Below are 24,764 nucleotides of genomic sequence, written 5' to 3' on the forward strand. Positions count from 1 at the left end.
ATTAGAAAACTGTAACATTTCCAAGAAAATACATGGGATCTTCCCCTCAAATATTATCATCAAAGACAAAAATTAAAAATTAAAACTTACTAGTCATTTTGCTCAGAATTTTACAGCAGTTAATTAATGAGTTTTTCAGTTGGTTTCCAGTTATACTTTGACAATGAAATGATTCAAAACCACAGGTATATTGATAAGTGGGGTTTTAACTTGGCAATCATGGATTCTTAAGGTTGGCTTTTGTGTGGATGTGCACCTTTCTGGGGGAGATTTCAATTTTCTTAGAGTCTGTGACTCAAAAAAATATTAAGAATATAGAGCAATCTCAATTTCTCATAACCATTTTCTCCTTGTGCTTTATTTTACTTAACTGGCACAGTTCATATGCTACAATACCTTGGATATAGTGGATAATCAATATTATTATATTAAAAAAATGGCTAAAAAAGGAATGTTACCTGATCCAGTATAGGAAAAATGAATTCAGTTGCAAAAAGGTATCCATTTCAAGTAAAAACCACTGTGTGGTAGGTCATAATTTCCCAGTCATAGTGTCATGTTTAAATCATGTGGTCATGAGATGATCAGAGAGTTTTTAAGGCTGCCTTTTTTTTTTTCTGAGATGGAGTCTCACTTTGTCACCCAGGCTGGAGTGCAATGGTGTGATCTCGGCTTACCGCAACCTGCGCCTCCTGGGTTAAAGCGATTCTCCTGCCTCAGTCTCCCGAGTAGCTGGGATTATAGGCGTGCTCCACCACGCTGGGCTAATTTTTGTATTTTAGTAGAAACAGGGTTTCACCATGTTGGCCAGGCTGGTCTCAAACTCCTGACCTAATGATCCACCCATCTCGGCCTCCCAAAGTGCTGGGATTACAGGTGTGAGTCACCATGCCTGGCCAAGGCTACTTTTTTACTGTTCCAAACATTTTCCTACCTTAAACTCTCCAGTGACCCTCCTTCCTTTTTTCCATCTCATCCTTTATTAAGTGTTAGAGGAAATCAGGGAAGCAAACCCATATTGGAGTAAGAAGTCTTGGGTTCTGCTATTAGCAAGTTCTAAGGTTTGGGTTAATTAATCTTTGATGCTCATTGTCTCATTTTTTAAAATAAAATAATACACTACATTATCTCTAAAGTCATTTATACTTTAAAATTTCATAATAAAATACATAAGATACTTTGATGCTTGATTCAAATATCAGTAGTGATTTTAATAGAAACAATCATTTCAAGTCCCCAGTTACAACAAACACATATTACTATTTTCAAAAGGAAATGAAGTTTCTATTCTGTTGGGGGAACAATGTGGAAAATGAAGAGCTATGAATAACATTTTTATATGCATGTCTGGTTTAGTTATATAGGATTTCTGTCCAAGGTCCTCCCCTCCACTTTTGGAGCACATACAGGCTAAAGAGTGGAAGGAAAGGGAAGAAAAAAAGAAAAATGAATGTAAAAACTAGCATATCCATTCATTTTTAGAGCTCTCTTCTCATGTACTGAATAAATGGATTAAGTTGTCTAATTATTAGGAAAACTCTCCAACTAAAGTAAATAGACCCTATGATAAAAAATGGATTTGTGCCAGGCGTGGTGGCTCATGCCTGTAATCCCAGCACTTTGGGAGGCTGAGGCAGGTGGATCATGAGGTCAGGAGATCAAGACCATCCTGGCTAACACAGTGAAACCCTGTCTCTACTAAAAATACAAAAAATTAGCCTGGCATGGTGGCGGGCACCTGTAGTCCCAGCTACTCAGGAGCTTGAGACAGGAGAATGGCGTGAACCTGGGAGGCGGAGCTTGCAGTGAGCCGAGATCGCGCCACTGCACTCCAGCCTGGGCGACAGAGCAAGACTCCGTCTCCAAAAACAAAAAAAAGAAAAGAAAAAAAAGAAAAGGATTTGTTAACACTACTCAAAGAAAGAGATGACACAATCACATGGAAAAATGTCCCGTGCTCATGAATAGGAAGAATAAACATCATTAAAATGGCCATACTGTCAAAGCAATTTACAGATTCAATGCTATTCCTACCAAGCTACCAATGACATTTTTCACAGAACTAGAAAAAACTATTTCAAAATTCATATGGAACCAAAAAAGAGCCCAAATAGCCAAGGCAATCCTAAGCCAAAAGAACAAAGCTGGGGGCATCACGTTATCTAACTTCAAACTATGTTACAGGGGTACAGTAACCAAAACAGCATGGTACAAAAATAGATGCATAGACCAATGGAACAGAATACCAAGACTAAAAATAGGGCCGCACACCTACAGCCATCTGATCTTTGACAAAGCTGACAAAAACAAGCAATGGGGAAATTGACTCCCTAGTCAATAAATGGTGCTGGGATAACTGGATAGCCACATGCAAAAGATTAAAACTGGACCTCTTTCTTACACCATATACAAAAATCAACACAAGATGGATTAAAGACTTAAATGTAAAACCCAAAACTATAAAAACCTTTGGAAGACAACTTAGGCAATACCACTCTGGACACAGGAACGGGCAAAGATTTCACAATGAAGATGCCAAAAGCGATGAAAACAAAAGCAAAAATTGACAAATGGGACCTAATTAAATGTAAGATCATCTGCACAGCAAAAGAAACTGTCAAGAAAGTAAAGAGAACCTACAGAAAGGAAGAAAATATTTGCAAACCATGCATCTAACAAGGTCCAATATCCAGTATTCATAAGGAACTTAAAGAAATTTACAAGGAAAAAACAACCCCATTAAAAAGTGGGCAAAGGGCATCGACACTTTTTCAAAAGAAGACACACATATGGCCAACAAGCATGTGAAAAGAAGCTCAGTATCACTGATTATTATTAGAGAAATGCAAATCAAAACCACAATGAGATATCATCTCACACCAGTCAGAATGGCTATCATTAAAACATCAAAAAATAACAGATGCTGGCAAGGCTGTGGAGAAAAGGGAATGCTTATACACTGTTGGTGGGAGTGTAAATTAGCTCAACCATTGTGGAAAGCAGTGTGATAATTCCTAAAAGAACTAAACAGAACTACCATTTAACCCAGCAATCTCATTACTGGATATATACCCAAAGGAACAAAAATCATTCCACCATAAAGACAGATGCAAGTGTATGTTCACTGCCACAGTATTCACAATAGCAAAGACATGGAGTCAACCTCAATGACCATCAATGGCAGACTGGATAAAGAAAATGTGGTACATATACACCATGGAATACTATACAGCCACAAAAAAGAATGAGACCATGTCCTTTGCAGGAACATGGACGGAAATGGAGGCCATTATCCTTAGCAAACTAACACAGGAACAGAAAACCAAACACTGCATGTTCTCACTTGTAAGTGTGAACTAAATGATGAGAACTCACAAACACAAAGCAGAACAGACACTGCGCCTACTTGACGGTGGAGGCTGGGAGGAGCAACAGCATCAGAAAAAATAATTATTGGGGGCTAGGCTTAGTACCTTGGTTAATATGGTTTGGCTCTGTGTTGCCACCCAAATCTCATCTCAAATTGTAATCCCCACATATTGAGGGAGGGACCTGTAATCCACATGTGTTGAGGGAGAGAGAGGTGAATGGACCATGGGGCAGTTCCCCCCATGCTGTTCTCCTGATGGTGAGTTCTCAAGAGATCTGATGGTTTTATAAGCGTCTGGAAGTTCTTCCTTTGCTCTCTCTCTCTCCTGCCTCCTTGTGAAGAAGGCAATTGCTTCCTCTTCTCCCATGATTGTAAGTTTTCTGAGGCCTCCCCAGCCATGTGGTACTGCGAGTCAATTAAACCTCTTTCCTTTATAAATTACCCAGTCTCAGGGAAGTTCTTTATTACAGTGTGAAAATGGACTAATACACTGGGTGACGAAATAATCTGAACAACAAACCCCCATGACATGAGTTTACCTATGTAACACACCTTGCACGTGTACCACTGAACCTAAAATAGAAGTTAAAAAAAAGAAGGCTTTAAGTTTTTGTTTACAGCTTGGCTTCGATAATGTTTACCCTGATCTATTCGGTTATCAGGGACAGTTTCAACTTTCTGAAGGTGTCTACAAAGAAAGCTACTTGCAGAATGTTACTAGAAGAAGAGCTAAATATCTAATCACACTCAGTTCAGGTAAAAGGAATGAAGGTAGAGAAAAGGAAAAGAGGGGGAGGAATGGTTAGGAATTAAGGTAGGATTAAGGAGCCAAGAGAAGAGCAGACAGTGATGAAGATGAGAAAGGTGCTTCCTGGAAGTTTAATTTCATGACCTATTATGGTGGTCAGTATATCTAAATTGTATAAAACACTTTTTGAGATGTGAAAAAAAAAGTTGAAAATAATCACCACAACAAAAGAAACTAAAGTCATTTTGGTAATAATTTACATGTCAACTATCATATCTTCTTAAAACAATAATAATTAACAGCAAGTTCAATTCCAAACTTATAGGCCCCTCAAATATAAGCTGCTAAATATTTTAGGTGATCTTTTTAGATACCCTGATTTCACAAGGTTAGATTGTTTTAAGTTAACTGAACTATTAATAGTTTACCATGACAAAACTTTTTTGAACTTGAATCTTCTTTTAAACAGTAGGTAGTGAGCTACATATTTATGCAAAAAGACAACAGCATCACACACATAAGGTCCCGTATACTCTGTGGAATGGAAACAAGAGGATAGATCTATACTAGAGGTACAAAGCTTCTGACAAAATTCAGTATTTTGTGTGCAGGAGGGTGCAGTTTTCACTAGCTAGAAAGCAACATGCCTAATCTTCATGCAATTCCTTTCTTAACTCACCATATGATTCCTCTTTAAAAGGATAAATGCCACTGATAATGTTTTAAAAACCTAGTAAAACAAACCCAAAGTATTAAAAAATGACTAACAAAAGCCCCCTGTAGAGGTAAAAGTAGCAGTTTAGCACTACAGTTTAAAAAAGAAGAACAGGGTCCAGCGTGGTGGCTCACTCCTGTAATCCCAACACTTTCAGAGGCCGAGGCATGCAGATCACTTGAGATCAGGAGTTCGAGACCAGCCTGGCCAACATGGTGAAACCCCATCTCTACTAAAAATACAAAAATTAGCTGGGCGTGTTAGTGGGCGCATGTAATCCCAGCTACTTGGGAAGATGAGGCAGGAAAATTGCTTGAACCCAGGAGGCAGAGGTTGCAGTGAGCTGAGATCATGCCATTGCACTCCAGCCTGGGTGACAAGAGCGAAACTCTGTCTCAAAAATAAATAAATAAATAAATAAATAAATAAATAAATAAATAAGAAAAAAGAAAAACGGAACTATCCTACTGAATGTGATCTATAAAAAAAATTTGCCTCAATTTCTACAGAATAATTTCTATGTGCTTCTAAGAGCACACTATGAAAGGACAAGATTGTCCTTCCTTCACATCAATTTCTAAGCTAAAAGCATAATCAAAACAAGCTAGTAATTGTTAATAATAATGGAAGATCTACCATTCAGAAGTTAAAAGCTCCAAAACATTTAGAAAAAGCGAGTAACAGGAATAATAATAGCTAAAACAAAAAGAATTTAATACGAGCCAAGAAATACGCTAATCAACACTTACCCCTTAACCTTCCGATCAAGGATGAGGAGTAGAGGGGTCAAATGTCTTGTCCAAGGTCACACTGCTAATTAAGTAGCAGAGTCAGAATGCACAGCCCATTTCTGTTTTATACCAGAAAGGCTATGCTCTTAAGTACTATTGTGTCTCCATCATTTGAGATATAAATGGTATGAATTTATAAAAAGACTTGCTTTCTAAAATTTCTTTTTTCAAACTTCAAGTTCCAATTTATTAGAATTTCACAAATAAGTCTATGTTCACTAACATCTCATTCTTTGTAATCTTAGCCTTTCACAATATAATCTTTTTATAACCATCTGTGCAAGTATAAGTATATCCATGTACACTTGTGCTTTTGGACAAAATTTCTCACCATACCAGCTTCCCAGCATTCAGATTTTGTTTCTTATAAATAAAATGTTATGCTTAAAAAGTACAGATTTTAGACACTGAAATCTTCTAAATCTGTAAATTCAAAAGCAATTTTAAAAGTTTGACTTTTAACTTTTTTCTTCAAAATTTCTCCTTGGAAATAACAAATCAAAAATAAGAAGGCAGTGCTTTGAATCATGTATATATTTATATAAGGTGAGTACATATATAAATAATGATCCTAAATTTTTCTTCAAATTTCTTCCTTGATAGGTTCTGAATCTTGATTTCATTTTTGTTTTCCCCAGTGGTTGATAATGAAATACACATAAAATGATTCTACTTAGTCTCTTTCCTTAATTTTCTAATACTTTGATTATTCTAATAATAAAGGTTTAAACATAGGTACTATAATTTATTTTCTTCTAAATGCTTTTTGGAAATACCTTGAAAGAAGCTATTGGCTTTTCTAAGTTAGTGTAGTTGGCCTTTATTCTTTTGGTGGGACCATCTCATTGGTTTCTAATGGATGATCAACCAACACTGTAAGATTATGTGATCTATTCTATTATTACTGAGCTTGCCCTATCTTTGTTTGTCTACACTACTGTATAAGAAAGTAGTATTATTTTTTTCAATGTTTCTGTTCTTCTATTATTGGGAGAATGAGAGAAAGATACCTCCGTAGCAAAAACTTCATATTCCTCCCTATTGTGAAAGGCTGCTCAGAGAGGCAACAATGAATTGTCAGGCCAGCTGAGGATCACTGTCTTGTAAGCAGCCAGGAGCAGCATCACCAGCAAGCACATAAGCTAGTAGATGACACTCCCTCCACATTTACCTACTGGCAGAGATTTGGGGGAACCTGAATAGTCATAGATCTACAGCATCCTGAGAACCAGGCAGAACAGGTAATGTGGCCCTTCCACAAACAACAAGCCCCTTCTTCAGAAGTCAGAAAACAGCTCATCCTTGTTTTCTGTGACCGCAAGCCTCTTTCCAACCAGGAAGGCTGCTAAACCCAACAAATATCTTGTTACTCAACATGAGACTAAAATTAAGTTAGTTTTTTTTGATACAAAATAAAATGCAATAGCTCAGTTAAATCCATACACCAGTAGTCCTCAAAATTTGTGAACAGTAGAACAAAAGAATCTACAGTCCATGGCTAGGGAAAGAAATCTTAAGTATTACCTACAGTGACATCAGGGGAATCTTACATTGTTTAACTTCCTTGACCACATGCCTCAGTTTCCATACTAAACGGTATGGTAGAGTCCTAACTCTCCAACTCAGATACTTTATCACACAGTATCTGTCTGAAAAACTGATGTGTGGTAAATTTATCTGCGTGATAAACTGCTTTTATTTCAGAGTCCACTGAACAAATAAACTATGTGGAAAAAAAGGAAAAAAAAATCTAAAACAGACTGGAATCTGAAAAGTAATACGAAAAATTTCTTATTTATCTACAAAATGTATACTATTGAAAAATACACACACTCAGATGTAAAGGTAGCAACGCAATCACTAGTAGTAACTGGAACTTGAGCACTGAAAAACTTTAGAGGAGCCTGAAAATTCAAGAAGTAAACAAAGGCCTGCGGTTAGTCCATCCATGCCTTTACAAGAATTAGAAAAAATCCCCTAACTCCTAAAGTCCCAGCCCTGCCCCAAGGCACAGGGTTCAGTGAATAGAAGAGACACTAGAAATTAGACTCCATCCATCCTCTCAGCTAGGCTCCTCAGCAGTGAATAGCCCATCCAACCATACTTGGAACTCCTCCGTTAAAGCACTTAAGTGTAAAAACATTAATTTTAGTAGGTATATGACATATATTCTTTCCTTCTTCCCTCCCTCTCACTCCCTCTCTTTCTCATTTCTATTCTTTTTTCTGTGAGCAGGGTAAAGGAAAGGATATACATTTGTCTCTTTCTTGAACACAATCAAAATTGAAAATAATTCTCTCCAACTACTGTGGCATGACACAGTATAAAGGAAGAAGCTGAAAGGAATGCTCTCCAGTTATTTGATGAAACTCCCCTTCATATTTATATCGTAGACTGAAACTACATTGAAAAAATATTTTAAATACATATAACATATATAATACTATGAATTATAAATGTAATAATCAGGTATTATAGATTATACATATTACATAAGGAGAAGATACAGAGAGCTAGCATTCTTTTTAAAAACACATTTCTGTTTACCTAGTGATTTTGGTAGCAGATTCTTCACAAATTCTGCATGATCCCCCACGTGCAGTATGCTGTAGACGCTGGTATTCATTAATTCCTCCTGATTGTAACCTAAGTAGCTGGTTACATTCTCTGACACAAATACAATTCTCCCTTCACAGTTCACAACAAAGAAAAATCCATCCAAAGCCTGCAAAATCAAAAGAAAACAATGGTTTGGATATTGAAAGATAAAAGAAAAAATTAAACTATACATTTTTCTATTAAAAAAGAGATCAGAAATATATGTCAAGACCTGGTCTCTGTCCTCAAGGAAACTGTGGTACTGTAGGAGAAAAAGACATAAACATAATAAAATATGAGTGATAAAATGCAGATCAGAGACATACACAAAATAGTCTACAAGCACACAGAAGGATGCCTAATTTGGGATCAGGGTGGGGGTCAAAGAAAGATACAGACCCCTACCTAACATATAAAAGGCATAGTGGAGGAGGAAGAGGATTGAAGGAAGAACATTCCAGTAAGTGGAGAGAGCACAGCACAAAAAGAAAACGAACAAGCAGTTTGGAGCTGCTGGAGTATATGGTACAGCAGAGGTGGACAGGAGCCAAATCACAGGGGCTTCCTATGCACTGAGATGGAGCCAGGGGTCTCCAAAAGGAGACATTTGCATCCTGTGGGGCATATAATATCCACAAGGGTGCAGGGGAAAAGTTAGAACCTCTATGTATATTGTAAACTAAAACATAATAAAGAAATTAAGCTTAAGCGTATTAACACTCTGGTGCCTGACTCAGTGCAGACAGTCACATATTACAGAAACCCTGGTATCCTGAGGAAGAGCCAGAATGCAGACTGTGGCACCTTACTTATTTGTAATCTTTTCATTTATTGCAACATGTTGCAGCTTACTTGCTGCAGAATGTATATAAGCAATACAATAAGAATCCTGAAAAAATAGAACATTTACAGAATTTTGTAACAAAATGTAAAATGACCATAAAAATCCTTTGGATCATACAGGGTCTGCTGGTTATCTACGGCAAAATTAAAAGACCTGTCTAACAATGTTGACGGGTTACTCATTTTTCTTTTAAAAAAAGGCCAGGGTACCAAGTTCGCTGTCTAGCAGATACTCGCCAAGAAGTAAACACATTTTTTTTTTTCCTTCAGGATTAAGATGAAATTTTAACAATGAATAAAAAGTAAACTGCTTTTTAAAAAGACACTAACACCATAGAGAGAGCATGTGAAAATGGATGTTTGGAAATGTTACCACTGTACAATTTTGTTTCTGAAAATGACAGTGATACTGAAAATGACATGAATAGCTTGTACAATTTATCTTATCAGTTTAAAACCTTAGAGCATTTTATCTGTTGAAAAATGTTCCAATTAGATTCTCAGTGGTGGCCCTTTTTTCTTTTTATTTATTTTTTGTTTGAGAGAGTGCAGTGGCGCAATCTTGGCTCACTGCAACCTATGCTTCCTGGATTCAAGTGATTCTCCTGCTTCAGCCTCCCATGTAGCTGGGATTACAGGCATGTGCCACCGTGCCCCACTGATTTCTGTATTTTTAGTAGAGATGGGGTTTCATCATGTTGGCCAAGTTGGTTTTAAACTCCTGACCTCAGGTGATCCATCTGCCTTGGCCTCCCAAAGTTCTGGGATTACAGGCATGGGCCTCTGTGCCAGGCCCTTTTTTTTTTTTAATGTGAAAATGCAATACCTTCTGATGTTTGGAAGAATCTTTTTTTTTTTTTTTTTAATCAAGGAAACTGGACTGTCAATAAAAACCTTTGCAAAGTTTGTGGGTGGGATTTAAAAATGAGTATCATAATTTAGTAAACACATCCAATGACATAGTTTTCCATTTGCCTCTACCTTATTTTTGTGAGGTGCGTTTTTCAGCTACGATGATTTTTTTTTAATTGAGAAAAACTAATATATATTTATGGTATACATGTTTTCAAATATGTATACATTGTTGAATGGCCAAATCAAGCTAATGAACATAAGCACTCCCTCATATACTTATCATTTTTTGTGGTGAAAACACTTAAAAGCTATTCTCTTTGCAATTTTCAGGTATAAAAGAATTGTTATTAACTACAGTCACCATAATGTACAATAGATCTCTTGAACTTATTTTTCCTAATTGAAAGGTTTTTATCTTTTGACCAACATCCCTCCAATCCACTCACCCTTCACACAGACCCTGGTAACCACCATTCTACTCTCTCTTATGAGTTTGACTTTTTTAGATCCCACATGTAAGTGAGATCATGTGGTATCTGTCTTTCTGTGCCTGGTTTTTAATTAACATGATGTCTTCTAGGTTCATACATGTTGTCGCAGATGACAGGATTTCCTTTATAAAGGCTGAATAGTATTCCGCTCTGTGTATATACCACATTTTCTTATTCCATTCATCCATTTTTGAACACTTAGGTTGATGCAAATTAAAACTATGATGAGATATCACTTCATATCTGTTAAGTGTAGGTGAGGATGTGAAGAAAAGAGAACATCTATTATGGGAAATAGTAGGGAGGTTCCTCAAAAAACTAAAAATAGAACTACCATATGATCCAGTAATCTCAGTACTGAGTATATATCCAAAGGAAATGAAATCAGTATGTCCAAGAGATGTTTGCACTCCCATGTTCACTGCAGCATTATTCACAATAGCCAAGATATGAGAATCAAGCTAAGTGTCTGCCAACAGATGAATGGACAAGATTATTTAAACCAAATATTAAATTAAATTTAGTAATACATCTCCATTATCACTTCATCACAAAGAATATAAACAAGATTTAAAGCAAGATTGAAGCACAACCCATTGTTCTCATTTAAAATATTGCTAATATTTTCTTTAGCAAGAACAAAAAGGAATAAAGCTATTTTTATTCTACCTGATTGCTGTGACTTACTTAGTCCATAATGCAAAGGAGACAGGGATGTGATTAATAATCTTTAAAATCTCAATACTAGATAAACTCTTTGTAAAAATATTTTGGGTTTAGATGAGCATGGGAAAGTACCTCATATCTAAATTGGGTTTATAAAACTGCTCAGATTAGCTATAAGTCTCATAGTAGGTGATCAATATTTACGTGCCTTGAAGTTTATATAAAAATAGAAATAATTTAAAAACAGATTTATTTTTCAAAAATAGACCTGAAACTTCTTTTAAAATGTTCTTTGCATCAGTATAAATACAATTTAACTTGCATTTTCTTATAAATATATACTTATAAAAAATTAAAATATAAAAATATAAAAATGAGGTTGATAGTGGAAGATCTGCCAGAATTCCGTGCTCAAGAGACTAGTAACATTTCAGGGAATACTTTTTGAGACTATTTCCACGAATATAGAAGCATCTCTATTTTTTAAAAGTATGTCTGGTTAATACAATCTGTTATTACCTGTTCTTGTTCTACAAGTTTCCCTCATATGTTGTTTATCTAATTAACTAAAAAGTGTGCTCCTGGGAAGGAAACTTCCTATTCCTCCAAGACCTGACAGCTAGTTTTACTGCATACAGAGAAGACAACAAATGCCTATGCACTCAGTAATCAATCTGAGAACTTTTCCAAACTCTGCCCAGGATGTCATCCTTTGAAGAAGACCACCATGTGTCTCATGGAAGGGTTCACATTAGCCAAGGATTCTCATAGGGCCCTGGCTTTAAATGTGACTACCCAAGTGACTGTGACTGGACAAAGTTCTAGGAATAAAAGACACCATCCAAAACTATAACAATCCTAGAAGAATATCTAGGCAATACCATTCAGTACATAGGTATGAGCAAAGATTTCATGATGAAAATGCCAAAAGCAACTGCAACAAAAGCAAAAATTAACAAATAGGATCTAATTAAACTCAAGAGCTTCTCCACAGCAAAAGAAACTATCATCAGAGTGAACAACCTAAAGAATGGGATAAAATTTTTGCAATCTATCCATCTGAGAAAGGTCTAATATCGAGTCTACAAGGAACTTAAACAAATTTACAAGAAAAAACCAAACAACCCCATTAAAAAGCAGGCAAAGGGCATGATCAGACACTTCTCAAAAGAAAACATTCATGTAGCCAACAAACATATGAAAAGAAGCTCAACATGACTGATCATTAGAGAGATGCAAATCAAAACCACAGTGAGATACCATTTCATGCCAGTCAGAATGGTGATTATTAAAAAGTCAAAAAACAATAGATGCTGGCAAGGTTGCAGAGAAAAAGGAATGCTTTTAGACTGTTGGTGGGAGTGTAAATTAGTTTAACCATTGTGGAAGGCAGTGTGGCGATTCCTCAAAGATTTAGAGGCAGAAATACCATATGACCCAGCAATCCCATTACTGAGTATATATCCAAAGGAACATAAATCATTCTGTTATAAAGATACATGCACATGTATGTTCACCACAGCACTATTCACAATAGCAAAGGCCTAGAATCAACCTAAATGCCCATCAATGATAGACCGGATAAAGAAAATGTGGTAAATACACACCATGGAATACTATGTAGTCATAAAAAGGAATGAGATCATGGTCCTTTGCAGGGACATGGATGGAGTTGGAAGCTGTTATGCTCAGCAAATTAATGCAGGAACATCAAACCAAATGCTGCATGTTCTCACTTATAAGTGGGAGTTGAACAATGAGAACACGTGGACACATGGCGGAGGGAACACACACTGAGGCCTGTTGGGGGCAGGGGTGGCAGGAGGGAGAGTACGAGGAAGAATAGCTAATGGATGCTGGGCTTAATACCTAGGTGATGGGTTGATCTGTGCAGCAAACTACCATGGCACACATTTGGCTATGTAACAAACCTGCACGTCTTGCACATGTACCCTAGAACTTAAAAGTTGAAAAAAAAAGTGTGGCACATCCTCGTTCTCTCTCTCACTTTCTCTCTCCTGCCGCCTGGTGAAGAACGTACTTGCTTCTCCTTTACTTTCTGCTGTAATTGTAAATTTCCTGAGGCCTCCCTAGCCACGTGGAACTGGAAGTCAATTAAACCTCTTTCAAGCCAGACACAGTAGCTCATGCCTGTAATTCCAGCACTTTCGGAGGCCAATGCGAGTGGACCATGTGAGGCCAGGAGTTTGAGACCAGACTGGCCAACATGGCAAAACCCCATTTCTACTAAAAATACAAAAATTAGCCGGGCATGGTGGTACATGCCTGTAGTCCCAGGTACTCAGGAGGCTGAGGCACGAGAATTGCTTAAACCCAGGAGGTGGAGGTTATAGTAATCCAACACTGTGTCACTGCATTCCAGCCTGGGCGACAGAGCGAGACTCTCTCAAAAAACAAAACCAACCAAACAAACAAAAACACTCCCCTTTCCTTTATAAATTACCCAGTCTCACGGGTTTTTTGTTTGTTGTTTGTTTGAGACAGGGTCTTGCTGTCACCTAGGCTGGAGTGCAGTGGCGTGATCTTGGCTCACCGGAACCTCGGCCTCTAGGGTTCAAGAGATTCTCCTGCGTCAGCCTCCTGAGTAGCTGCGATTACAGGCATGTGCCACCACGCCAGACTAATTTTTGTATTTTTAGTAGAGACGGGGTTTCACCATGTTGGCCAGGCTGGTCTCGAACTCCTGACCTCAAGTGATCCGCCCACCATGGTCTCCCAAAGTGCTGGGATTACAGGCGTGAGTCACCGCAGCTGGCCCAATATCAGGTATTCTTTATAACAGTGTGGAAATTGACTAATATACTCTCCCTCTTGGTCAGGGACACTAGCTGTAGGTTTAGTCTCTTTACATAATCCCATATTTCTCAGAGGTTTTGTTCATTCTTTTTTATTCTTTTTTCTTTATTTCTGTCTAAGTTGGCTGAAGAACTGGTCTTCGAGCTCTGAGATTCTTTCCTCAGCTTGGTCGATTCTGTCATTAATATTTCCAATTACGAAATTTTTCTTGTAGTGAGGTTTTCAGCTCTATCAGATCAGTTTGGTTCTTTCTTAAAACAGCTATTTTATCTTTAATCTCTAATATCATTTTACTGGATTCCTAACATTCCTTGGATTGGGTTTCAACTTTCTCCTGAATCTTAATGATCTTTGTTGCCATCAAGATTCTGAATTCTTAGTCTGTCACGTGAATCATTTCAGGCTGGTTACGAACCATGGCTGGGGAGTTAGTGCAGTGGTTTGGATGTAAGAAAACACTCTGGTTTTTTGAGTTTCCAGAGCTCTTACACTGGTTCTTTTGTATCTGATGTTCCTTTAATATTCAAAGGTGCTGTCCTTTCAGTGAAGCTTTTTGCTTTTATATTCTTTGATGCCCTTGAGGGTTTTGCCTGTGGTATAAGTTGGGTTCAGCTGAAAAATATGACATAATTCACAAATTTGTGTGTCATCCTTGTGCAGAGGCTATGATAACCTTCTCGGTATTGTTCTGATTTTAGTATATGTGCTGCCAAAGTGAGCACCACATACAAGTTTTGATTTCTTTCCAGAATGCTAATGAAAAGGGAGCACAAGGAACACTCCTCCCCAAGTCATGTCAACAAATTTTGTACTGTCCGTCCCAGATTACGGCAACAAATCTGGGACGGATGGTACAAAATGAACTATCCCAGGTCACGTGAGTAAACTGGATGTTATCACAGCACTGGTCATTTTTCATTGCTTTTCCAAAACTTGAGGTGACCCCACTGTCACAAGTCTGCTGAGATGCCCCAAAATACCTCCAACCTCCAAAGTTTGAGTCCACTTTGGGAAAACTGGAAATCTTTAAAAGGCAGCAGGATGTATTGAAACAGAAGCTTGGAAGAGAGATCTGGGCTAAGGATAGACCTTTGTGATTCACAGGTACATATAGTAATCATTTGGGTCTCTTGTTTATTTTTTACTTATTATTTATTTTGAGACGGAGTCTTACTCTGTTGCCCAGGCTGGAGTGCAATGGTGCAATTTCAGCTCACTGCAACCTCCGCCTCCCAGGTTCACGGGATTCTCCTGCCTCAGCCTCCTGAGTAGCTGGGATTACAGGCGCTCACCACCACGCCTGGCTAATTTTTACATTTTTAGTAGAGATGGGATTTCGCCATGTTGGCCAGCCTGATCTCAAACTCCTGACCTCAAGTGATCCACCCGCCTCGGCCTCCCAAAGTGCTGGGATTACAGGCGTGACGCACTGCGCCCAGCCTGTTTGTTTTTAACTACAATCATCTTTTCCCCTAGTAAAGGATACTCTGATTTCCTCTGGGAAATTTTCTTCCCCACTACATAAAGTCTTATGGGATACTTAATCAGGCCACTGGGAGACTTCCTCCTTAAATGTGAATCTTAAGGATTACAAAAAGCTAAACATAGCAGGAGTACATTCATTCTAGCAGCAGGGCATTGCCCAGATAGTTCTTTCAAAGAGACTGTTAACAAAGCTTTTGCTTTCCACCCTCAAGGTACCTTGATTTCATCCCGTTTCCAAGCATGGTTCTATGATATCCAAATAGCATTCCAATAAATTCATATTTGCTTAGTCAGAGTTGATTTCTATTGCGTGAAATCAGAGAATTGCAATTGATTTCAAACATGTAATTCACATATATGTGTATATGTTATACAGACAAAGACACAGATAAACCTTCCCAGGAAATGTGTACAGAATAAAAAAAGGGAAAGAGCCAAGGCTAGAATCCTGGGGGATACTAACATTTAAGAGGCAATTAAAGAAAGAAATCTGAGAAAAAGGCTGAGGAGTAACCAGAGGGGTAGAGAAAGAACACTGTGAAAGGTGCCATGGCCATGGAATGTTTAAGGTAGTGGGAATGAGTGGTCAGCAAGTGTCAAAAGCCACAAAGAAATGTACGGAATGGTGGTCGGGTGCAGTGGCTCATGCCTGTAACCCCAGCACTTTGGGAGGCTGAGGCGGGTGGATCACGAGGTCAGGAGATCGAGACCATCCTGGCTAACATGGTGAAACTCCATCTCTACAAAAATACAAAAAAAAAATTAGGGAATGGTAGCGGGCGCCTGTGGTTCCAGCTACTTGGGAGGCTGAGGCAGAAGAATGGCGTGAACCCGGGAGGCGGAACCTGCAGTGAGCCAAGATCTGCACTCCAGTCTGGGCGACAGAGCAAGACTCCATCTCAAAAAACAAAAAACAAAAAAAAACCCAAAGAAATGTAGGGAATCATACAAAGCAAGTTGATGAAGCTAGAATGCATGTGCAAGACATAGTGAGACCTCCCTGATTGAAATAAGAGTTTTCTTATGGACCAAAGGAAACAGGACGGTTACAGTCAAATAATGCAGAACTCTGACCAGCAGGCAGAGGAATTTTAGACAGCAAAGGGAGGAAATGAGCTTTTAAAAAAATGCCTATACTGGACTTAATGAGTACTATGTGTAAAGTACTCTGCTAAGAAATTGTGTCACTTAATTTTTATAGTAATTCCATGATGTAGATATCCAGTGTCTGACACACTCTAGGTATTCAACAAATCTTTGTTGAATAAATAAATTCTAACGTCACCTTCTCTTTAGATGTGCAAAAATTTCTTCCAGGATCTTCATTCTTTACCTGTGCTAACTTTATTTTATATTTTTAAAAACAGAAATAGGTCAGGAGCAGTGGCTCACACCTGTAATCCCAGCACTTTCGGAGGCTGAGGTGGGCGGATCACGAGGTCAGGAGATCAAGACCATCCTGGCTAACACGGTGAAACACTGTCTCTACTAAAAATACAAAAAAGTTAGCCAGGCGTGGTGTTGGGCACCTGTAGTCCCAGCTACTCAGGAGGCTGAGGCAGGAGAATGCCGTGAACCCGGGAGGCAGAGCTTGTAGTGAGCTGAGATCGCACCACTGCACTCCAGCCTGGGTGACAGAGACTCTGTCTCAAAAATAAATAAATAAAATAAAATAAAATAAAATAAAATAAAATAAATAAATAAATAAATAAAAGGAGAAATGAACAATTCTGAATGGTGAGAATTTCTCATAGTATGGTGGTGGATATTTGTTCATTTTTTACCTCTGGGGATCTTCTATCTGGGCAAGTCCCTCTTACACTAGTGTTGTCAAACTGAACTTTCTGCAATGATGAAAATATTCTATATTTATATTGTCTAATACAGTAGCTACTGACCACATATGGATACCAAACACTTTAAATATGGCTGGTGAGACTGAAGCATTGAATTTTTAACTTTATTTAATTAAAAACATTTTTTTTTTTAATAAAGACAGGGTCTTGCTCTGTTGACCATGCTGGAGTGCAGTGGTGCAATCAAGTCTCACTGTAGCCTCAAACTCCTGGGCTCATGCAATCCTCCTGCCTCAGCTTCCCAAGTAGCTGGGACCAAAGGCATGTGTCACCATGACCAGCTACCTTTTTTCATTTTTTTGTACAGATGGGGTTTTACTACACTACCCAACTGGTCTCTAATTCCTGGCTTCAAATGATGTTCCTGCCTTAGCCTCCTAAAGTGTTGGGATTACAGGTGTGAATCACTGTGACTGGCCCTAATTTAAATTTTAATAGCCATATGTTGCTACTGGCTATTATGTTGAACAGTGCATCTCAAGCCTGTAATGTGGATTATTCAATGAAAACATCTCTTGGTAGCTTTTCTACCCTTCCTGTTTTAGCTTCCATGGATGAAACTCCATAAAGTTTAAGTTAACGGGGACAGGGTCAGGGGCGCGGTTGTGGGCGCCTGTAGTCCCAGCTACTCGGGAGGCTGAGACAGGAGAATGGCATGAACCCAGGAGGCGGAGCTTGCAGTGAGCCGAGATCGCGCCACTGCACTCCAGCCTGGGCGACAGAGCGAGACGCCATCTCAAAAAAAAAAAAAAAAAAAGATAGAAAAGACATCAGGTATAACAGGTTGTCAATGAAGGTATTTGTTGTCTGTAAAATTTATAATTCTATTTGATAGTCTTTATTTCACATATCTGTAATTCATAAACAAAAATATTATTAGCTCCTTGAAGTCAAGAACCTAAATACACCTCCATACTGTTTTCTAAATTTCTAATGTGATATGTTCTTTCATATTTGAAAATGCTTGCATAATAACATTTAATTTATATGTAATGTGCTACAGTTTTCCTTTGATTCACAGTGGTTTTCAGAGTAATAATTTCATCAGCTAAAAAAGTGAATTCCTACTTTGTCTTCTTATAATAATTTTGAATGAATGTTTTCCTGTCATTTTTTGATTTCTTTTGACAATAAGAAATTCACATCCATCATACGTACTAGCTCCCCTCACCAGTTACATGTGTATGTACTTGCTCAGAGAGTAGTTTCCATTCTAGTTTCAACAGCCAATGTGTTTCATATATTATAATTCTACAAAATATGCGCTTGTTCCACGAATAAAAATAATTAAAAGCAAAAGTCTGAAGTAATAAAGTACTTGTATAATGTGGAAGGGAAATAAAGAATTTAGATTCAGAGGGAGAAGTTGCTAATAGGAGAGTTGAAAGTATTTAGCATTTATTATTATTAGTGTCTATTCATTATAGGAATGAAGTATGGGAAGAGGTAAAAGCAAAACGTACATATTTGAGTATCATCTCTATAGAGATAAAAAGTGAAGCAACGAGAATACGTGATATTTCTGGGGCTGTAAAAGAAGTGAATTTTAAGACTATTCTTACATTAGCAGTAGGTAGAGGGAATTATGGTTAATACAAAAACAGGAGGAAGTGGGGTAATACCACAAAACATATAAAGGAATTAGAAAATAAAGAGACCTATGCAAGTCTGAGTAGTTAAGAAGATTTCATCAGAGAGGAGAGCCTTTAGGAAAGATAAGGAAAGGATAATTTGTTTTATATATCCTTACATAAATAAATATACATAATTAGGCATAGAGATAGAAAGTATACATTGTGAGGGATGAGTATATACATACATACATATGTCTTTAAACATTCATGTAGGAGAGAAAGCATTTAAAGTAATGAGGATGCTTGGAAACAAGACATTTATATTAAGAATGCAGGAAGTAAAGATTAGATAGAAAATGCAGGGGTGAAAATTACATAGTAATTACAAAGTCATTCAAATTTAAAAGTTCTTCACATTACAAAGTTTGACAGTTAAAATAGTAATTCTCTTAGAATGTTTATATAAATAATTTAAATATTTTTATTCAGAAAACTGCAGAAAATCACGTACTGCAATAAACTGTGGGATCTTTCACTCAAAAGTAAAATTCTATGGTATACATATAGATAACACTAGCTAGCCAAGTAAATCTAATATTAATATTTTATTTTCCCAGTTAGGCCTGACCACCACAGAAATAAAAGGCAAAGCTATACACAATAAGCTTAAAGTTTTCCATCTCACTGCTCAGAATGCCTTCATGAAAATTTCTTATGTTCATTATTCACTTTTGATTCTGAAACAGTAACAACTGTCAAATGGTTATCATGATAAAATTGTAAGAAGTTCTTTGTTTTATAATTTATTAACTGGATATAAGGCATTAAAAAAAAAAAAAAGAAAAAACCAAATTGGCTACAACAAAGATTTTAATCATTTTCTAAGTCAATGACGACACCTACCTCCAAAAGAAGAGGTCCCAAGGATTCCTTTTCTATCACTCCTTGACTACTTGATGAGATGTCTGATTTCTGTACATCGTCATCAGTTGTTGATTTCTCTATAATAAAGAAACTTAAAAAAATCACATATCTGAAAAGAGCTCGTTTTCATAAAGTCAAGTTTATGAAGACACAGATTCACCAACTGTCAAATTCAAATAACATTTAGTCAGTATCTAGGCACTTTCACACTAATCTTAATTATACTTATTTTATGGATTATAAAATGGAACATCACAAAGGTTAAGCAATGTGCCTGAAAACGTAACTAATACATGGTAGCATGAAGATCTGAATACTACATCCAGTGTTTCAACAATGAGAATATGGTATTATATTATTGAGCATAAAAATTCATATTTTCACTTTAAAACAGGAAGTATTTTGGGTTGGGTGCAGTGCCCCAAGCCTGTAATCTCAGTGCTTTGGGAGGCAGAGGTGGGAGGACTGCATGAGGCCAGGAGTTTGAGAACAGCCTGGGCAACATAGTGAGACTCTTATCTTTACAAAAAATTTTAAAACTTAGCTAGGTGTGGTGGTGCATGCTTGTAATCCTACCTACTCCGGAGGGTGAGGTAGGAGGATTGCTTGAGCCCAAGTGTTTGAGGCAGCAGTGCACTATAATTGTGCCACTGCACTCCAGCCTGGGTGTCAGGATGAGACCATGTCTCAAAAAAAAGGAGGATTTCAAGTATTCCAAAAAATACAGAAAATTATACAGCACATATTAATATAGCCACCATTCGGTTTTCACAGATGTTAACATCATTTGCTCCATATTTTTCCTTTTTAAATAAATACATGTTGCAAATACAGTGAAAGGCCTGCCCTCCCTCCTCTGTGCTTTTTTTCAGAAGCAACCATTATTCTGAGATTGCCATAATCATTCTAAGCATGTTTTTATACTTTCACTCCATATGTATGATTTCATAAAAATATATTATTGTTTTATATATATAAACATACATATAAACAATATATTATTGTTTCATGTTTTAAAGTTTACATAAATGTGTAGTTATATATACCATTAGTCCTCCCCATCCATGGATTCTACTGACCATAGATCCAAAATATTTGAGAAAAAATTGTGTCTGTGCTGAATACATATAGATTTTTTTTCATCTTTTCATCATTATTCCTTAAACAATACAGTACAACTATTTACATAGCCTTTACATTGTCGTAGGTATCATAATAGGTAATCTAGAGATTATTTAAAAGTACATGGGCCAGGCGAGGTGGCTCACGTCTGTAATCCCAGCACTTTGGGAGGCTAAGGCAGGCAGATCTTTTGAGATCAGGAGTTGGAGACCAGCCTGGCCAACATGGTGAAATCCTCCCTCTAACAAAAATATAAAAATTAGCTGGGTGTGGTAGCACATGTCTGTAATCTCAGCTACTCAGGAGGCTGAGGTACAATAATTGCTTGGACCTAGGAGGCAGAGGTTGCAGTGAGCCGAGATCCCGCAACTGCACTCCAGCCTGGGCGACAAAGTGAAAGTTTGTCTCAAAAAAAAAAAAAAAAAAAAAAAAAAAAAAAAAAGTACATGGGAGGATCAATTATATGCAAAAATTATTACATTTTATCTTATTTTTAAATTTTGTTTGTTTTATTTTAAGAGACAGGGATTTTGCTATGTTGCCCAGGCTAGCCCTAAACTCCTAAGCTCAAGCAATCCTCTAGCCTCAGACTTCCAGGTAGCTGGGATTACAGACATGCCCCATTGCCCCTGGCTAGTACACCATTTTATATCAGGGACTTGAGCATACTCAGATTTTAGTATCAGTGGGAGGTCATGAAAGCAACCCCCCACACATACCAAGGGACAACTGTACAAACTTTTTCAACTTACTTTTTCCACTCAGTATTATGTTTGAGATTTAACCACATTGATACATGTAGGTCTGATTCATTCATTTTAACTGCTGTTAAGAGTATTACATTATATAAATAATCCATAGTAGATTTCTATTCCCCTACTGGTAGGTCTTTTGATAACTACAGTCCTATAATAAACTATTTTTGATATTTCCTCTTTTGTACATGTGTCAGTTTTTTCAGGATAAATACTAGAAGTGAAATTGCAGGATCATAAGGTCTGTATAACTTATATTACTAGGTATTGACAAACTGCTCTCCAAAGAGGTTGTAACATTGGTTTGGCTCTTCTGCATCCTTGCTGAAAACAATATTATAGTTTTTAATTTTTGCAAACCTATGGTATGTTATCTCACATCATACTTATAATAACGGCTTTCTTGAGCTATAATTTACACAACATACAATTAACTCATTTAAGGCACACAATTCAATGATTTTTAGTATATTCACAGAGTTGTGCAACTACCATCACAATTTTAGAATATTCTCATCACCTCCCAAAAATCTCCATTCCCATTACTAGTCACTCCCCATTTTTCCAATACCCCTAAGCCTGAGATATCTACCAATTTATTTTTTGTCTCAATGAATTTGCCTTCTTTGGACATTTCCTATAAATGGAATCATACAACATGTGGTCATATGTGACTGGGCTGCTTCTTTCGCTTAGCATGTTTTCAGAGTTCAACCATGTTGAATTATTTATCAGTACTTTATTCCTTTTTATTGCCTAATGATAGTCCTTCATAGGGGTATATGTCCTTTTATAGGACATATGGGTAGTTTCTACTTTCACCCATATGATGGACATATGGGTAGTTTCTACTTTTTAGCAATTTGTGATAATGTTGTTGTGAACATTCATGTACAAATTTTTGTATGGACATGTGTTCATTTCTCTTGGGGATACACCTAGAAGTGGAATTATTGGGTCATATGATGGCTAACTCTATGTTCAACCCTAAACTCTCCTCCAGTTGAGAAACTGTTGGACTGTTTTCCAATGTGGCTCTATCATTTTTCCATTCTCATTAGAAGTATGTGAGGCTTTCAATTTCTCACCCACACTTGTTACTACCATTTTTTGTTTTTTTCCTAAGACACTCCTCACTCTGTTGCCCAGGATGGAGTGCAGTGGCACAATCATAGCTCACTGCAACCTCAAACTCCTGGGCTCAAGCAATCCTCCCACCTCGGCCTCCCAAATAGTTGGGACTACAGGGATGCACCACGGTGCCTGGGTAATTTTTAATTTTTTTGTAGAGACAGGGTCTCGCTATGTTGCCCAGACTGGTCTCAAACTCCTGGGCTCAAGCGATCTTCTCACCTTGGTCTCCCAAAGTGCCGGGATTATAGGCGTGAGCCACAGCACCCAGCCTTATCTGTCTTTTTGATTACAGCCATCTGAGTGTGAAATGGTATGTGACTGTGATTCTAGTTTGCATTCCCCTAATGGCTAATGATATTGGGCATCTTTTTCTTTTTTTTTGAGACGGAGTCTCGCTCTGTCGCCCAGCCCAGGCTGGAGTGGAGTGGCGCGATCTCAGCTCACTGCAAGCTCCGCCTCCCGGGTTCACGCCATTCTCCTGCCTCAGCCTCCCGAGTAGCTGGGACTACAGGCGCCCACAACCGCGCCCGGCTAATTTTTTGTATTTTTAGTAGAGACGGGGTTTCACCGTGGTCTCGATCTCCTGACCTTGTGATCCACCCGCCTTGGCCTCCCAAAGTGCTGGGATTACAGGCGTGAGCCACCGCGCCCGGCCGGGCATCTTTTTCATGTGCTTGTTGGCCATTTGTACATTTTCTTTGGAGAAATGTCTATTCAGGGTCTTTGTTTATTTTTAAATTATGTTATCTTTTTATTATTATGGTGCAGGAGTTTCTCATTTTAAGATACATTTCCTTCATCATTTCATGTGTTTTATTACATGAGGGTAAGAAAGGCTTTTGTTTGTAAACAAGTTCTAAAAAACAAACTATGAAGTTCAAGCAGATTAAATAATTTTGTGTGAAGTTCAAAACATCTAACATTTTAGGGAAAACCTAAGGTAGGAACGGCTCGTGACTAGTTTCTGGTCTAAGGGAACGTGAACATTAGTGACATGCAATTTCTGGGTCTTATCTGTAATGGAAAAGAAGCATGCCTTCTTGTTTTTTTCTTTCTCCTTCTTGTTAGCTGGGACATGGACAAGGGGGCCATGTCTAACCACATGGATAATGGCAATACCCTAGGAATGGCAGAGCAAAACAGATGGAAGGAGTCAATCCCTGACACCTTCCTAGACCATCTTTTTAAAACCATTGTATTTTGGGTGTGTTGTTATACTAGCCTAGCCTATATCCTAATACGCTTCATACTTCTTAGTAACATGCTAATTTGCTACAACCTGATTTTGTCCACGTTAGACAGAATCTATTGACATGCTATCATGAAAGGTAAAGAATTTAAGTTATTTACACCAACCTGCTACACAAAGTACCCCTCCTCTCTTACTTTCAGTATAGTTTTAACAATTTTTTGAGTAACCAATATTTAATATATATGTTACTATGGTCATATAAACATACTTTATAAGGGAGCCAAGGTATGTGTTATAATTTACACTTTTCTTATATTGTTTCAGATGTTATGTATAGTTTAATTCAACCCTAAGCTCCCCTCCAAAGCTGAAAAATTCACCTCGATTCAGTCAGTTAGCAGATACTCTTATGCGTTCCTTTTTTCCTATGGAAATGTTCCCTAGAGTCCTCTATCCACCTGCTGCAACTAGGACTGGCTATTTTCTAGGTTGCTGCGCAACTGTAATCCTGGGTCTCCTTTTACCTTTCTTTGTGTTAAGATTCCATGGTTTCCCTGGGTTAAGATCCTATGCCCTTCTTTCTAGCATTACTATCTTGGATTGGATAGAGATTTCTGAAACAGGTATAACTGGAGGTAATACCTTTGAGACTCTGAAAGTCTGAACATGTCTATTTGGCACTCATAACTTCAACTGGATGAACACAGAATTCTGGGTCTAGAATTTTAGTTTTCAATGTTGTTATTTAGAAATCTGAACCTATTCTGAAAGCAATCTAGTATGTGTGAGACCTGTTTTTTCTTCTCTCTTGTTTTTCTCCCTGGTGTT

The 24,764-nt window shown here is 37.6% G+C and overlaps 1 protein-coding gene and 1 non-coding gene across 7 annotated transcripts in view; both read right to left on the minus strand.

Moving 5' to 3' along the window:
* Positions 1-24,764, minus strand: part of NCOA1 (nuclear receptor coactivator 1) — a 278,197-nt gene that overhangs the window by 81,937 nt on the left and 171,496 nt on the right. For all 6 annotated transcript variants that reach the window (XM_077960057.1, XM_028831929.2, XM_028831928.2 and 3 more), the window contains 2 exons: positions 19,713-19,810; positions 8,172-8,349 (listed from right to left, as the gene is read on the minus strand). In XM_077960057.1, coding sequence (XP_077816183.1) covers positions 8,172-8,349; positions 19,713-19,810 — 276 coding nt within the window. The remainder of the gene's footprint in view (positions 1-8,171; positions 8,350-19,712; positions 19,811-24,764) is intronic.
* Positions 14,510-14,616, minus strand: LOC114672089 (U6 spliceosomal RNA). Its single transcript, XR_003722279.1, has one exon. It is a non-coding gene; the product is annotated as a U6 spliceosomal RNA (small nuclear RNA).

The sequence above is a fragment of the Macaca mulatta genome, chromosome 13 (genome assembly GCF_049350105.2).
Source record: "Macaca mulatta isolate MMU2019108-1 chromosome 13, T2T-MMU8v2.0, whole genome shotgun sequence".
Lineage (NCBI taxonomy): Eukaryota > Metazoa > Chordata > Mammalia > Primates > Cercopithecidae > Macaca > Macaca mulatta.